The sequence below is a fragment of the Stigmatopora nigra genome, chromosome 13, assembly GCF_051989575.1.
Source record: "Stigmatopora nigra isolate UIUO_SnigA chromosome 13, RoL_Snig_1.1, whole genome shotgun sequence".
Taxonomy (NCBI): domain Eukaryota; kingdom Metazoa; phylum Chordata; class Actinopteri; order Syngnathiformes; family Syngnathidae; genus Stigmatopora; species Stigmatopora nigra.
In genome coordinates this window covers 7,333,009-7,350,336 of record NC_135520.1, presented here as the reverse complement: position 1 = coordinate 7,350,336, position 17,328 = coordinate 7,333,009, and the positions used below count along the sequence as shown (strand labels likewise).

General features: G+C 38.5%; 2 protein-coding genes across 2 annotated transcripts; both read right to left on the bottom strand.

Moving 5' to 3' along the window:
* Nucleotides 1-701: 701 nt before the first annotated feature.
* Nucleotides 702-2,445, bottom strand: crip1 (cysteine-rich protein 1). The gene is made up of 4 exons (XM_077731232.1): nt 2,277-2,445; nt 1,243-1,337; nt 1,040-1,097; nt 702-939 (listed from the first exon to the last, which is right to left on the bottom strand). The coding sequence occupies exons 1-4, from the start codon at nt 2,314-2,316 to the stop codon at nt 902-904; spliced, it is 231 nt and encodes a 76-aa protein (XP_077587358.1). The 5' UTR covers nt 2,317-2,445; the 3' UTR covers nt 702-901.
* A 2,818-nt stretch (nt 2,446-5,263) lies between these two features.
* crip2 (cysteine-rich protein 2) lies at nt 5,264-16,539 on the bottom strand. Its single transcript, XM_077731471.1, has 8 exons — nt 16,370-16,539; nt 9,390-9,484; nt 7,611-7,668; nt 7,400-7,537; nt 6,801-6,869; nt 6,629-6,723; nt 6,498-6,555; nt 5,264-6,013 (listed from the first exon to the last, which is right to left on the bottom strand). Exons 1-8 carry the CDS (start codon nt 16,506-16,508, stop codon nt 5,964-5,966), a joined length of 702 nt encoding a protein of 233 aa, XP_077587597.1. The 5' UTR covers nt 16,509-16,539; the 3' UTR covers nt 5,264-5,963.
* Between the last annotated feature and the right edge of the window lie 789 nt (nt 16,540-17,328).

Below are 17,328 nucleotides of genomic sequence, written 5' to 3'. Positions count from 1 at the left end.
GGGGAAAAGTTGTAAAAAAATATTTAGTGAAGGAGATGTGAATAAAAAAGGTGTACCTTGATGTACTTTATACATTATTTTCACACTAAAAGTTGGAAAAATGGAATCTGGGCAAGTGTTTTACAGGCTGTGTAATTTATTTAATATTGTTTTCTACCACCTTTTAAGGTGAATGATTTATGAAGCACTGTTTATTAAACACAAAATTTAAACCTACAGTCTTATTTTTTATCTTAGACTTTAGTGCATTACAGCCAAGAGACACTAAAAGATGGCCATATTGGCATATACTGCATTTTAAGTGATTGGTGTCCAATCAAAGGATGGGTACTAACCCTCCTTTTGCAAATGGATTGGACGTCTGTCTATGTCAGTGGTTGCCTGAGTTTATAATAAAGGGGCTCTCTGGTTGGTTATTTAAGCAGGGTAGGGTAACAGCTGACACGCGTGTTAATGTTTGCTGACTTGTTTGTGTCTGTTGCCATGGTGACGTACCAGCAGACCGGAGCAGCTTGCTGCGACCAATTCATAACAGCCAGAAACAGAGGTAGCCTGTTTGTATTATCCTTTCCAAAAAAAATGTTAATCCAAGAAAGGTCTAGTCTTAACTAGAATCCTCACCAATTTTGTTTTAATAAATTTATAATGAAATAAAAAATTAACATACTGGAGATTTCAAATGAAGCCTTCAAAACATACAGTATGGTTTAAAAAAATCCCCTTTATTTTATAGAAATCATTATAATATCAGGCATTTTTGATTGTTTGATTTACTAACAGTACATTACTAAAAGTACATGTTTAAAGGATTAAATGAAATATAAAACACATTGATGTTATTCATTGTCAAATTTAAAAACATTCCAATATAGTTGGACAAATGGTAATTTTTTTTACACATTTAATATTTGTGACTCTCTGCTCCACCATGTCCAAAACCTGAAAGGAAAAAAAAAACATTTTCAAAAGAGAAAGAAAAATGGGAATTAAAAAAAAATAAAATAAAATGTATTATTATTTTATTTTTAAATGTACTTACCACGTGGACCATAAAGAGCACTGTAGCAAGGTTTGTGGCAGTACGGCTTGCCTTCATGCTGAAAAGAAAGCAACGCAATAACCCCCAGGGAAATTAAACCAGCCCCTCATCAAAATAGATGTGACGTCTGTCATCGTCAATGGCAGGGAATGAGGTTTTTTTTTTTTTTTTTTTAAAGTGCCTTCATTATACTAGATGGTTACCTCGGCGTGCGATCCCGACGACAGCACCTTGCTGCACTTTTCGCATTTCAAACACGGTCTGTGCCAATCTTTGCCCAAGGATGAAACCTTCTCCGCTGTCATTTGAAATGACACAGTTATTAAAAAAAAAGAAAAAGAAAAAAGCAGAACAGGAACTTGCAAAAAATGTTTATGCGTAGCTCTGGAATTTTTTAATATGTGCTCAAAGGCTTTTATTATCTTGACAAATGATTTATTGAGCCAAAATGTGGTGAACAATTTGGATTCCTTTATTGTAACTGTTTTTAATATCAGTTTTACTCATTATTTCCACCTTGTTTCTGTTCTGTCTTTATTCCTAGTAGTTGTATTTTGACACTTTTTGTTTTTGTATTTCTGAAGAAGAAACTTCTTTGACTTCAGCTGCTCTTTTGCCCCGCCTTCTTGTTTCATTGCACTTTAGTCAACTCTACTACGCCCATGGCTCACTGACCTATACTCTAAAAAAATGAAATTACTCATTTGCAGTCATGCTGATTTAGGATTTTAAGTACACATAACTCCAATTTTTAAATTCTCCCAAGGAACTTGTTATTTTGTTTTCATTGCAACTGCCATGTTGTGCTCACTATTTGTATTAGGTTTCATCAGCAGATGAGGAAGTGATACATCATTCAGTGCTATTGAGAACTATTGAGAACTATTCAGAACTATTGTATATATTTTATTATATTAGGTGGTCCACCTCAAAAAAATGAAGGGAATATTTTTGTTTTTCTTATCCAACATTTACAAAGATTTCTTTTCAAATTAAACTAAAAATAACAGCAAAGAATCCTTTTCTAAAGTGAGGTATAACACCAGCTTCATTTCAAAATGTTCCTACTTCTCCTAAAACTACAATATTTTTCAGCCTAGCATCTTCACACTAAGGTAAGTTTGTGTTAACTATTTTAAAAATAAATCTATAGTGTCTTTGGGTAAGTGTATCCCCATTTCCTCATCCAGTTGCAGAATATATCTTAAAAGACAAAGTAAAAGAATGCAATTCTTACCAAAGTAAACCTCCTTGTTGCATCTGGGACACTTTGGCATGTTGCTGTTTGTCTCCTGATGATTGATGATGAGAAACGGATTGATGTGTGTGTCAAAACTACCACAAAAATGTCCACCATGGGTGCGTACTCGCACCTTTATAATGTTCTACATGTTTTTTTTTCTCCTTTTGTGGGAGAGGCTTTAGACCACATTGTATTACTTCCTCCTCCTATTAAAGAGATAGACTACCTAGTTTACAATGGTTGACTTATGATTTATTTAACATGGGTCGGATATCTAAATAAAGTTACACTGGTTTGAAGTCAATTCATTTAGAAAAGAAGTTTTATCAGTATTTTTTTAAAGAATTAAACATTTATTGTGATTGTCATTTTAGTAGATAAAAAGACCATTACAAGTCATTCTAACAAAATTATTCCTGTAATAGTACAGCAATTTAAAATACTACTATAATAGCTATAATTAGAACACAATAGCACCATTATGTTGATACTCTCATATTTCCATTCTCTGCATCTAAATAGCTGAACAGGGCAGGTTCAAACAAAAACAAAAAAAAAGTCATAGTATTATTATAGGATCCTATTTATAAAAGCACATAAGATCTCAAAGGATTTGAAAATATTTCGATACAGCAGTTAGTGTGAAAGGGAATATATCATACACTGCAAAAAAACAACAACAACAAAAATCATTATTGTGTTGTAGGTGGGTGGGTGTCTCCTAAATTCCACTCTAAGCAATATAATTTCCATAGTTTGAAGAGCAAAGTCTAGATGCTGATATGCAATCATCAACACAACCTGAATGCCATAATTCACTCAATTGTTTGATTAATGGAATCCACCCAGAAACAAGGTCTACCAAATATTTGCAATCGCAAGTCAAGACCGAAAGGAGCTCAAGTTCAAAGACTGCAACCGAGACCAACTCAAGAACAAGACTTTTAGATGCCAAACTCAAGATTGATATTACATTAAGATGGAAAAAACCAAGGCTGAGATCAAGCCCAAGTAAAGTTTACGACTTTTGTGAGTCAAGAATCCATGTAAAAGACCAGATCAGGATTGAAAGAGGACAAAGTATAGTCCATATTAAGAATTTGGGGATTCAAGATTTAAAATTCATGAGTATTGCATTGGTGGCAAAAACTGTGGTCAAGCTTTTCCAAACCCACTGGCAAAGATTGGTCGCCCGGGCAACAGATGGCTGTTTGTTAGGCCGATTGTCATGACGACAGGAAGCTTCTCAACACAGGAAATGAGGGTGGAGCTTTACGCTTGATAATGATATCACCAAAGATCAACTTGTCAAGTAGCGATCAGACCAAGAGGAAAAAGTGACATCACTTTATGTTGTTCTCAGTTCAAAGGACTTGAATTTCTAATGCTGTAAATGAGTTAAAATACATACTATGTATATCTATATAAATATCACATACACACATTTTCCACTTGCACAAAAGTAGCTGCAGAAAGGAAGTCATTTGAACTGTTTAGTGTTGTGCCATAAGCACACCAAGCCAACTACTACGGCTACTAAAGTACTTGAATGAATGCCGCATTATTGAATCGACTTACTTATAATATTGATATATTTTGTACAAAAAATATTTAACATCTAGTGTTGGTATTATGCGGTGAAAACACTTCCTTCCTCCGGATATCTGCTCGCGTAATCATCATCCTCATTATTTCGATTGGACGCAATACTAACATCTGCTTCATATCCGTGGCTTTTTTTTCCCCCTTCATCTGTGCGATCAAATCCCGACATGGGCTTGGTCTGGTGGCCGCCCGACCGACTCTTTTAATGCCAAACATGCACTTAAGCCTTGAACTGCGGCTCCAAGAAAGACAGACGTCATCTTTTTAAATATGCCTAAAAACAAGTGTGGTGTCTTAAGATATTCCTTTGGAACCTGTTTTTTTTTAACCTAAACAATTCATCTCATCTCATTTTCTGAACCGCTTTGTCCTCACTGGGGTCACAGAATAAAAATAACCTAAAAGTGTCACTATCCAGTCCAGCGCAATGATGTCATGGCGGTTCCCACAGTGGCGGGGTCTCCCGGGGACCCACGTTCAAGAGCCTATTTCCTGAAAAAGCAAGCTTGTCGTGTTGTTGTTGTTCTTTCTGTAGGCGGTTGCCATGGAAACCTGCCTTTTCTCAGACGGGCAGCATTCCGAATGATTTGCAACTCAACAAGTCTTTGCAAACTTTTTGGGGGGGTTTTCCCACATTATCTTGCAACATTATCTTGAAAGTAGAAATAGACATTCCTGTATCAAGTTTTGCAAAAATATTCCGTTGCTAAATGCTTCCAAATGAGAGAAAAAGGGGCGAGGCCTTCTTCTGGAATCTCAAAGGTCAAAAGTCAGCTGTGCAAGGAAGACTGGTTGCATTTTTTCAGTTGTAAAAATTCATTTACGCTTATCTTTCTGAGGATAATTGACACTTTAACAGGACTGACACATTGTTAAACGGAATATGTCAACCAACGAGAAATATGGGAGTCCAGCTCTGTTTTGCTTATTTGTAAGTTCAAGGTAGAAATGAATAGAGAAAAGAGCTACCGGTCTATATCAATCAAGGTTTGCGGGGTGCTGGAGCCTATCCTAGCTGACTTTGGGCAAAAGGCAGACTCCACCCCAGACTGGTCACAGAGACAAACAACCTTTCACACTCACAATCACTACCACTGAAGTGTAATTGATCCTATGGTGCCTCCTGCACAAAAGTCAGGCAAATGAACCACTAGCCTATCAGATGACAACAGAATTCTAGAAGGCAATTGCTCTATCTAGTGTTGCTATTAGAGAATTACACTAATACTTAATGGAAGAAAAAAATACATGAGCTAAAACGTTAAATAAGGAAAAGCTTTATGCAGATATTGTAACAGCATTCTTAAATAATCATGCATTGTTTAAGGAAATGAACATGGCAATTATGATAAATAAATAAAAAACACTCATCACACTGGCCATGTAGTGTTGATTTATTGCATCTCATGAACAACCGACGTCATAAACGGCGTCAAATACAAACAGATTGAGACTACCCTGAATATTAATAATACTAATACATGTTTTCTGCCGTACGCGAGTGTCAAATACTAAACTAACAACAGCAATGAAATGCAGTGCAGTGTCTCTACGGGCTACACAAATGGAACACTTTGTCGTCTAATGTGTTGAAAAGGCGAAACGTAACATTCTCATGAGTTAAATATCACAAAAACAGAAGAAAAAAATGACACTTTTCTTGGCAATTTAACCTTTTGCATGCGCAAAACCACCAGAATTCCTTTTTGCCCACCTACGCAAAACTGAATTGGAATGGGTTGGATTTTAAAGGCAAAGAGGAACTAACCGGAAATTTAGAGGGAAGGCAGGAAGGTTCATCTAATATGTTGAAAAGGCAAAACATAACATTCTCATGAGTTAAATATAGTAAAAACAAACAAAAAAAGAAGGATAGCTTTCTTGACGATGTAACAATCTCCCGTTTTTCCCGTGCCCAAAACCAACGGAATCCTTTGTGCACGTGTACGCAAACCTGAACTTGGAACTCAAAATGGGTCGGAATTTAAAGGCCAGGACGAGGAATAAACTGGAAGGAGGAGGTGCCGATGTAGGGTGGGTGGGGCATGGAGCGGGGCGAGAGGGAGGAAAGCCGGGTCACTCGACGGATTCGTAGATGTAGCTGCCCACGCCGCCCGTGTTGACGCCTAAAGGAGGAAGAAGCAAAAAGGGGAGGAGTCGGGGAGGCTCATTTGTATAACGGCGGAAGGAATTCTCATAATTGTCGCATTACTAATAGAGCTATCTGCATGAAAATCACTTCAAATAATTAAATAAAAGGTCGTAATATTTTGTGCAAGAACTTAAATCATAAATAAGACATGGATATGCACTGGAGATTGATTATAATTACAATTAAGCTATTGCGCAGTAGTTTTAGAGCCACTTGTTTCCAGACTCGGATTGATTTTGCAGAAACGTCCTTATCAATTCCAGATTCCTTTTGGAAAATGACACTTTCCAGGAATAACCCCATTCCACGCAATGCCATCTAAAATGTTAAAAACCAATTGAAGCTCTTGAGCTCAAAAGACTTTTCCACATCAAGTGCAAGAGAGCATTGCGCATAACATTCTGGTTGCGATGTATCAGCCGATGTTTGGCATGTGGGCAGCGCTCCCTAGTGGTTACCTTCGGGCCCAAAAAGGACGGCGTAGCATGGCTTGTGGCAGTAAGGCTGGCCGTCGTGCTGGAAAATGATGAGAAAAATGAGTTCAATACAAATTTGCACGTATCTCATCATGGATGCATGACGTCATCACCTCTGCATGGCCGCCGGCGGACAGAGTCTTGCTGCATCTCTTGCAGCGCAGGCACGGCCGGTGCCAGTCTTTGCCCAGGGATGTCACCCTCTCGGCTAAGGGCGAAAAAAATCCAGGTGTTATGGTCACTAAATTTCAAGCAAGTGGCGTTGAGACGTCAAATCTTACTCACCAAAGTAGACCTTCTTGTTACATCGGGGACACAGGTTGGCCTCGCCCGAAAAAGTGGTGAAGGCTCCAGCTGTGTATTACAGTTCAGAATATACAGTTAACATCTGTCTTTAAAATGTGTTTTTAATGTAAGTATAGTAAGATTGGTTATACATAATGCAGTCAATTATTGTTATGAATGCATCTTGTTATAATACTGAGAATTGATATTATGGATAGCAGGTTTTGGAAAGTCCTTATTTTATTAAATAATTGGTCAGATCATGCATTAATTTATTTACTGATTATCCTTAAAATGGTCACGCGATCCTGGAGCCTGTCCCAACCATGTGTTGACATTTAAAATATTTAATTAAATAGTTTTATAGCAAATTCAGTCTTAAAAGCTCTGATATAACAATGATTCACTATTTAACAAACTTATTCATATAATTTGCATTACATTCCAATTTAGTCATCATCTAAAAAAATCACACAAGTACATTCTATTTTTTTTTTTTGCTGCAGTATTGCCCTCCACCCTGCAGGTGGTACCAATAAACTAGGAGACTAATCCCTGACCGCAGAATTCTCCATCTGTGCCACCTGAATTGCTCTCACCTTTAGACGGCGCTTTGGTGGTGAACGTCTTCTTCTCCTCGACCTGCTTCGGAGCGCTGTCCCCGGCGGCGGGCGTCACTTTATTGTTGTTGGCCGGCGCATCGTACACGTAGGAGCCAGCGCCTCCGATGTTCACACCTAAAAAAAATGTCGAAAGCTTTACTAAAATATTGTGTTGCAAAAAGCAAAAGAAAGGATTTGCATACTGCACCTTTAGGTCCAAATAGGGCGGCGTAGCATGGCTTGTGGCAGTAGGGCCTTCCGTCATGCTGAGAAACCAGACAAAGTGATGCAATGGGAGACGAGTGAACATTTGTCACATGAACCATAAAAGTGCACAAATCCTAAAAGTGAGTGTCTCTAAAACAGCCCCCTCTTTTCGGTGAATCATCTAATCCCGGCCGGTCGGTCCACCCAAAACATAACAGGTCATGTTTCCATTTGAACCTTTGCAGAACTGTTGGATACTAAGAAGAAGGGTGAAAGGGGGCCCAGCCATTGGTCCAGAGTCCAATGACCATAGATGAGGACAAAGAGGCGGAACTGTCAAGTGCTACCCACAATACTCAGTGCTAGGGTCACATGGCTTTACTCATGATGTTTTAACTATGGCTTGCCAAGCATTTGGCACATGAAAAATCCAGAGCCTTTTACATTCATACTGTCTATACTATATAGATGTAATGGGTTAAATTAGGATAGGATTAACTCATCCACTACCATTCACAGTGATGGATGTTCAATCCATTTTAAATGTAAGGACTAGATTTCAAATGGCCTTTTAATTTTTTAATACTCATTTGTAAGTCACTTTTTTTAGATCATCTTAAAATAGCCTTAGCCACATTAGAAATAAAATGAGTCATTCTTAAAATTGCATGCAGCATCATCTCAGGAATGAAGTCTAGCACACAGTCTGTTTTTTTTTTTTTACATTCTTTCTTAGTACTCCATAATACTGATGGTGTCATTTTAATGCCAGATGGGTAATGGGACCAATGCTAGAATTGATGCTAAACTAGAGTGATGCATTAAAAACTCTAACTACACCTGCATTTTAGATCAAGGGCTGACATCAATAAAGAAGAATAACTGTAGAAATATTCAGTGTGGGAATTTGCTTGGAAGCGAGTGGGTTGCGCTGCTGATATATATAACAAGAGGCTGTGTGTTTCCTGAGAAAGACATCACTGCGGTATTAAAAATCCAGACCATCACTTAAGAGAACCAAAGAGCGGCTCGTGATATCTAAGTTGTGGTCCAGCGAGAACTTGTGATCGGCATAGCTTGACTATCAATTTACTGATCGCCAGGATTTTTGTTGACTGCATGGAATCCATTAAATAAGGAGACAAAACAAGACTCCACTATGCTGTTGACTTCACTCATTATGAGTCTTTGCATTTGGATGATGTTCATAGATGCTGGGGGCAAGGGACTGGGGGTGGGACTACTGTAGTGTAATCAGGTAGAGATTATACAGTGGCATCCGTTTGAGGCCTGTCAGGGGAAATGCTTTCGACGGTGAGATCACGTCGTCCTTAACACGTGATAGTACAGCAAGGCAGGTTCTTTGCACACGAGTGGCACATTCCAATGTGGTTGATAGCGGCAAAGCGGAAAAGCCACTAGGGCTGGGTAATTATATGATGCTGAAAAGTTTATTATCAGCTGTGACATACACAACTGTTCTAAAATGGCTAGAATACAGGTTGAATACAGTTTTGACTTTGTAAGTTTGGAATTTTAGAGTCGTTTTAGGTTATGGGTATTTCATATGAATATGTTTGACTAAGAGTTTGAAGTACTGTTTCTTCTATTTTGATTGCAAATTAAAATAAAATCCTGAAATTATTACTACAACTGATAATAAGGAAAATGGCCAGATTGGCCAACACTAAAATCCATGCAACACTTGAGCACATCATTTGTGACAAGTCTCGTGTTGTACGGCGTCAAGTACCCATCCCTAAAATGTCGTCATACTGACCTCAGCGTGTCCCCCAGCATTGAGCAGCTTGTTGCATCGGTCACACTTTAGACACAACTTGTGCCAGTCCTTGCCCAGCGATGACACTTTCTCGGCTGTGCACACAAACAAAGACACAAACAGGGAGACACATTAGTGAGTTTACAAGGGACTTTCTTTGTTTTCGGACAGAAGAATCATCAACTTGTGCTTCGAGCTTGTCATCAAGCCAAGCCAGTGACGGCTGGGAATGTCTGTGAACTAGACAGGATGCTAATATGATGTCATCAAGGGACAGATGAACATTTATGGGGGTCTCAGTCCAGCTGGAAAATGGGCGGTGGCCCCTCCTTTACACGCATTCAACCCAAATCCTTTGTTTAACAAAGAAACCTAAGAGGACTTATACTGTATATTATAAAGGGCAGTTTCATTACTAACTGACGGTAACAGATGTCCAATCCATCAGGAGATGCATTTCAAATACATTGCAATGGCTATGTCAAGCAATTTTTGTATTGCTCATTTGATTTACTTTATATTAAAATTACTAAAATGATATAAGAACAAATTATTGTCAAGTATTGGGCTGACATTGGTGGTGATTGATGTTCAAGTTATTTGAAGTAGGGGGTCTGCAGAGATTAATAAATATTCATGAATTAACAAATATTTGGATTCATAAGTCAAAAACTAAGAGCAAAACTAATATGACTCCCCAAAACAACATTGATGTTTTCAACTCAAGCTTTCAAAAAAAGGCTGAGATTGTATTGGCTAGAGTCGCTAGACAAAACAATACCTTAAATGTTCTCCCTCCACACCCAGTTTTGATTTGAATAGCGATGTATCAATCACTGAAATTCGGGATTTTAGCTGACAACAAGAAAAAATCAAATAAAACATAGCTTGGAAGTTGTGACCATCAAATAGCAACCTCTGTATCATTATCTTCTTTCCTAAACTATCAGACAGACCTCTCCCCTTCGCCAAGGGTCCTAATAATACCGCTTCCAATAAGAAATCTGCTCAAACACAATAGTGCCCCAAGGAATCAAGTGGGGCCAAAGAGGAAAGCCCGTCTCTTATCACAATTGGACACAAATAGCCGGAAACCGGACTTCCTAGCCCGAAAACCCCTCAACAACAAATATCCCGTCAGATTCCATGAAACAATTTCCGTGCAAGTAACTAACGCAAACAAGGGGAAAGTACAAGACTCTGAATTTTAAGCAACCAGAGTCCCAGTTCAATAAGATTTGCTGGTTTTTCTTTATTGGCAGTGAACAAGTTAAGCCAGCTCAACCAGACTGAAAGTGAAGAGTGGCAGAAACTAAACTAATGTCAATTCTCAGTGTCACTTCTTTTCATAAACTCACTATCCTAAGATGCACTGGTGTATAAAATTAGACCAATCAGAGGCTGGTATCTTTGGAATGTAAAAAGCTACTCTATAATTAATGGGAGTATTATAGAAAACCCTCAGGGATTCTCTGTCTATAATTTAAGATCATAATCACGGACAGAAGAATTTAGATTGGCCAATCCAGTAAAAACAAAAGGGATTTTTGTTAAAAAAAAACATTCAGTTGAAGAGCTCACTGTTATTGTTGTTGGTAGTGCAATGTTCAATTGTGAGTGGGGGGAGGTGGATGAGTGTGTGTGGCCTAGTTGATGTTTGTAAGCGGCCACCCCCAGTGAAGCCGGATTGCAATCCTCATTATCCGCAGGAATGGGATGTCAAGGATTCAACTGGACAGTTGCCGTAACAACACATTAACAGGGTCCTTGGTTACTGCTACTGTTGGACTTACTGTTTTATTCATTGGAATGTTTTGTAATGATGACCTTTGAGTGTTTTTACAGGATTGTTTACTGTAGTTACATCTTTACTGAGGCGTTGCAATTGCTCAGTGATGTGTGACAAACTCTGTCATAAACCAACCCCCGCAGTCAATGACGTCAGACTGATTGGTTAAGAAAGTGAAAGTTTATAACCTAATATTCTGTATGTTTACTTGTCTAAATTATAGGGTCTCTTTGTAACACGATGGTGCTGAAATATGAGGTTTTGAGGTTAGGAAAGGCTTGCAATTAACAAGTTTGCTGGGTGGGGCAAGAAAATTTGGTCGAAAAGAGGGAATTGCAGAGTTTTTTCATTAGTTGAGATGATACCTGGAAGTCTATAAGCCGCTTAAGGGAAACGCTTAAGTTCAAGGTCAACGTTTGGAATGGCGAGTGAACACAATTTTCATCTGTTTCCAATTCAATCCAAAGCGTAATATTTCTAGACTCACGATGAATCCATTTGCACCAATTTTAAACTCGGGTTTTGGGTAGGTGTTTGCCCAAACCTATAAAACCCTTCTTGGAAAAGCGAAGTAGCGACAGCCAGACTGATTCAATTTCACCCCTCGTCAAACTCCAAATTCAATTGAAAAAAATGGTGATTACCAAGAACTGGAGGGAACGCGGGGACAAATAGCTGTTTACTGCAATGACTTAAATGCAGTTGATTTGTCCAGCCTGAACCGAGTCAGAGAAAAGGGTCATCCTACCTCTTGAAAGTCCCTAGGGTGTTCATTTTTCATACGCAGCGGATATCCCAGAATGCAGCTGGGCAGGAATGTCCTGACAATCTATAAATCGAGCGTGTCGAGGGTGGATGTTAAATAGCTTTGACAGATGCAGGAAGTCCACACTAGGAATGGGAATATTTTAGATCAAACAGTGACTGACCGGACTGGCTTTAACCCTGCGGCATATTTTCTTCATACCAAAATGGGGCAGCTGGAAATTTCTCTGAGATTTTTTCTGGATGAGGAATGACCAGATTCCCAAGAGAAAAAGTGAGGATCAATCACCTAAGAAAATAGTCTCAGTTGATAAAATGTGATATGGGTGAAGTTCCACTGGAGGCCAAATTGGTTTCTTATACATCAATATCGTATTGACTTGAGTCAGATGATAGGTAATCCACACTATTGACTGACCAAAGTCATTGGTCCGACAGTGTCCAATATACTGATAAACTATGCAACATTTCAAAAATGCATTGTTATTTTCCAGTGAAATGAGTTTTGACACCAACAGAGTTGACATCAAAGTCTGACAGCTACGGATTGACTTGATCAACTAGTTACAAAAGTAATTATAGTGATTAACCGACTAACCAAATAGTTGTTTATGGAAGCCGTAAGGCTTTAAACAGTAGGCGATGTTTTGTATTTTTTGCCATTTTATGTATTTTAGTTCAGCTCAATCCTTGTTTGAGTTTGTTCCACTTGACTCAAGTCGAGTGTTGTGGATATTTTCTGCTACTACATTTTGAGGAAATGGGAGCAAGCAAACATTTCGTGGTTTAGGCAGTGGCTCAGCGTGAAACGGTGCAATCGATTTCTTCTGGGTCAGCGTGTGTGTATAGTGGGCACTGTGCCACGGCGTGCTTTTTGGAAAAAAAAAAACAGGGCTCTCTCCCCGCGGCTGATGCAACCTGGCGGCAAAATTCAGCTGCGGAGGTCGTCTGTCGCCTGGGACGAAGCGAGGTTCCCTCGGCAGGCAGGCCAACCCCCCTCCCTCTGCGGATAAAAAGAGGCCGACCTCGTGAATTCTTGCTTCTGACGTAAATGGGCTGTAGTTAACTCGCATCCTGTCTGTGCGGGTCAGGGAAAAACGCCGGGCAAAACTGCAGCCCTGTCTCGGTGACTGGCTTCTCCCGATTACACTCAAAAGAGAAATTATATGGAAGTTTAGTTGAGCAACTAAAGAGAGGTTCCTCAGCTACCACGCCATAGGGAAACTTGCATATTTTTCAGGCATGTACTGTCATTCTAACTCATATTCTAGTTAAAATTAGAAAGTTCTTTAAATTTCTTGAAATGTCTTTTACCACTATATGGTAAAATCTTTATATCTCATTATATTTGACAATAAAAGCATTCAATTCAAGTCAATGATGAAACAATATGTCCATGCAATGTCGATGTCTTCTGACCTTGAGTTTTACAGCAACTGGACACATTTTTACAAGGTTGCTTTAATATGGCAAGAGAAAATGTGAATGGAGTCAGATTTGTCAGATTAGTTACCAAAGTGAGTATCTCACCATCTTTGCATTGACAAAAAACTGATATACTCTTGGATCCTTTCCATCAAGGGATGCTATCTACGCCTCCAAAAAGGCAGAGGACTGGCATTGAGAGTCAGTTATGCAATGGCACAGCGCGGGAAGCAGCGACTCAAGAAAATGGACATTATGTAACTAATGAAGAGCATTCATTCACACAGCCGGAGAAGGTACGCAGACGGATATTGTGTGGCCAAAGTGGTGTTAGGTGTGGGAAAGAGCACAGGCGAAGGCCCGCGGAGGGGACGAAGCTACTCACTCAGCTACTCCACCAGGAGAAAAAAAAACCCAGTGTGAATGGAAATGTCGTCTCTAATTATAATGCATGAGGCGCTTTGGGACACTCCTATTTAAATAAGAGCCAGCCATTTTAGACCACTGAGCCAGTGTGCCATGAGATATCAGCAAAACATGATTTTAGTTTATACTCATTTGTAGCTACGCACGGCAATAGATGTCCAATTCATTTGGAAATGGGAGGGAGGGCCTGGCAGCAAATGTGCTTAACTTAAAAGTCACTAAACAGCGACATCATAGCAAAACCTGGCTGTTATAATGCAAGGAAATCCTTTGCCTTTGTTTGACCGTCAAACTAAAGTTACGACTTGAAAGATAAACAGCTTTGAAACCAATCAAACTTCTTAAAAGCATTTCCTACCCAGACTGGGGTGTTATTTTTTTCCCTTGAAGGAGTTAAAAGAGGGAAGTTAAGTGTTTGTTTGGACTTATCACCTGAGGTAATTCAACAAATGGCGATGACAGCTGGAAGTTTGCTATTTTTGCTTGTTGCTTACTAAACTTGAATACTTCAACGAAACTGGGGGAAACAATTTTACACTATGTATGTAATGGATTATCAAAATATTGACAGCAATTTGGAGAGTCAAAGGAGGAGAGAAATTATTGATCTAAAAAGCATCCAAGCAAAAGTTTCATTCTATATTCACAAGATAAGATAACAGAAATCTAGTAGGTAATATATAATATTAATCTTAGAAATGATGTATTTTATTAACAGTGGCAATGGTGACAATAAAAGAAACTCATGTCGATTCATACGAAACTTTAGTTGTGTTTGGCAATAGATATGCTTCACAGCACTAGCTTTTCACAAATCAATATTTACAAAAACTAAAGACAATCACTGATCCCGCCTCTCAAAATATATTGTTTGAGTTTGACTTATTTAATAAGAGTATGAATAAACATATGTCCATGCATCTTTGAAGTCTTCCAACCTAAAGTTTTACAGCAACTGGATGAATTATTACAAAATTGCCTTGTTGACCTCCTTGGTTAAAAATTTCCCGCGCATTCCCAAAAAAATCAGAAAATATGCTGAATCTACAAAATCCAAACTCATCCACAAACCTCAAAACTCCACCGCGTGCATTCCCTTTTCGCATCGGCCTTGTCATGTGGGTTTCTTTTCCTGAACCCTAATAACGGAGCAAATGTTACGCGGGTAAACATGTTTTCCCTTGACGTCGGGCCACACCCCTCCAGAAATAACTATACTATTACATAAAATAAAACGGAGGCTGCACCCATGACCACTTGCATCTTCTGCATCATTCCGGGGGCCGCTGTCTTTTTTTTTTTTTGGCGGGATAAGCAGCAGCTGTGTCACGCCGCTTATGTAATTGATTTAGAAGGCAGAAATGAAAAGGCACCCTACTTTTGTTGTTTTTCATGGATGAATGGTAAAAGAAGCAGTACTTTCATCTCATAATTATTTGATGAAAAGATAAAGATGCCTGTTGACGGTACATGTTTTCTCCCACATTGCTCATGCGGGCATATGGTGTTATTGCACACTTGGCAAAAGCAACTCCCACATTGCCTGCCAAGCTGCCATGTTGACCAAAACAACAAATTCAAATTAAGCTTGGAGAAATTAAATAAGGACTGAGAGATGTTTTTTTTTTATTCCTCTTGGTATTTACAATTCTCTCCACTGATCTCAATGATGTTTACAGTTTTGTCCTGGTATAATTTTGTCTCTCGATTATTATTCCAAGATAGTATTGCAATGCTATTATGGTGATAAAAAAATACTATTACCATGAAAGCCTATGGATTCTTTTCTTTGTTTTTAATCAAAACTTGTTCTTTTGAAATGATGTTCTGATTTTGAATGATCTCCATCGCCATAGACATTGATTGACAGCTTCTTTTCCATATCAAATGTATTGGACGTCGATCGACGTCAATGGCATTAAGAGTCAAGGGATGCCATTTTTTCTTCCTCCCAAAAACGCATCATTTCACAAACCAGATTTATGCATTACCTAGAAATAATACACATATTGTAAGGACAATATGCACAGTATATGAACAATTTTGACAGGTGTAACGGTTTAAAACTGTTTTTAGCAAGTGCAATCTCAATTTCTTTCACCTTTGCAAATAAGGGATGCAGAATTTTTGCAGGTATTGCATGAACAATGAAACAACATTAAAAGTAAGTCCAATATCAAACATCTGTCTTTTGTTAGAAAGAAAACAATGTCACAAGTGCACAGGTGCTAGTCTAAAGACTGTATCCAAATATTTAATGTTTGGAGTAACACATTTGTGCAATATTTACTTTTCTGGAGCTCTCTCCCTCTTAAGTTTGCCTATGTCAATCATTGACGTTTTCACTTTTACTCCCTTTCCATTAGAGGAATGCATTTAGCAAAAAGGAACAGTGTAGATATAGATGTAATATGCATGACCATATTTGATCGAAAAATGAGAAATTGCTCATTTTGTGAAGCCAAGATAACACGATCTTTAAAAAATAAGGCCAGTAGAATCGATATTTTAGATGATCACACAAAAATGGATCAATTTCCATTTGTAAAAAGCAGACAAATGGAAGGAAACTCACCGAAATAGACCGTCTTTTCACACTTGGGACATTTTGAAGCCATCTTTGGATAGAAAATGGATGTTTTGACGTTGAATGGAGGCGATGTGCGTCTTCTTTTCCATCCACAGTGCAAGTGTCGTGACGTCGACGCCAGCATGAGAGGCGGCTCAGTCAACGGTGGCTCATTTGCAAAGCCACACCCCTCGCGCTGGCGGTGCCTTCACGTGCATCGGAGGACAGAACATTACGTCAACAATAAAAATAAATAAATCTAAAAAAAAAAAGAGAGAGAGAAGCTGCAGCATAAATATTAAAAGATTTCACAGATGGAATCTCAAACTATTATGTTTTTTTTTCAAAAGGAAGAAGCAGGAAAACCGTGAAAATAAATATAATGACTAAATAAATAAAAAAGGATGAACTGAGTCATTTTCTTTCCATAATAATATAATATAATTTGAAATGCTCCAAAATAGTTATTGGTAAAAAAAAATGTTTATATAATATCATTTTGTAAATTTTAGTTTATTGTGAAACTAAAACAAAATATAAGACTAAAGCTTCATTTGATTCAAATTGGACAAAAAAATCCATTAATATACAATGAGATCACTTTAACTCAATGTCAATCATTTGTCTCTTCTGCCTTGAATTCAAATGACTATTAGGTTATTGGCTGCACATAAGTTCAAGCTTTAACGTTAATATTCAGACTTAAAAGGCCACATCTTTCACAGCACAGGTACTATATGTAAAAAAGGAGCTCATCAGCCCGGGCCTTGAAGCTTTTACGCTTGACTGAAGCACTTCCCCTTTCCCACAGCAACAGAACTGGGCCCAGTTTCACAAGCATGACAATGCTCCCTTTGATACCCACTGAGTCGTAGGAATGCGTCAGGCAATGGAAGAGCGCCTTGGGCGAACCCTTTCCTCCTCCGGTTCTAATAAAAACACCGTCAAGTGTCGCATACGTCGAG

Excerpts from the sequence above, each read along its gene's own strand:
- crip1 (XM_077731232.1), bottom strand. The coding sequence starts at position 2,316 with ATGCCAAAGTGTCCCAGATGCAACAAGGAGGTTTACTTTG. Across the intron at positions 1,098-1,242 it reads CGTCGGGATCGCACGCCGAG|CATGAAGGCAAGCCGTACTG; the intron begins GTAACCATCTAG and ends CTTTCTTTTCAG. Across the intron at positions 940-1,039 it reads TGCTCTTTATGGTCCACGTG|GTTTTGGACATGGTGGAGCA; the intron begins GTAAGTACATTT and ends TTTTCCTTTCAG.
- crip2 (XM_077731471.1), bottom strand. The coding sequence starts at position 16,508 with ATGCTGGCGTCGACGTCACGACACTTGCACTGTGGATGGAAAAGAAGA. Across the intron at positions 6,724-6,800 it reads TAACAAGAAGGTCTACTTTG|CCGAGAGGGTGACATCCCTG; the intron begins GTGAGTAAGATT and ends TTTCGCCCTTAG. Across the intron at positions 6,014-6,497 it reads CGTCCTTTTTGGGCCCGAAG|GCGTCAACACGGGCGGCGTG; the intron begins GTAACCACTAGG and ends TTCCTCCTTTAG.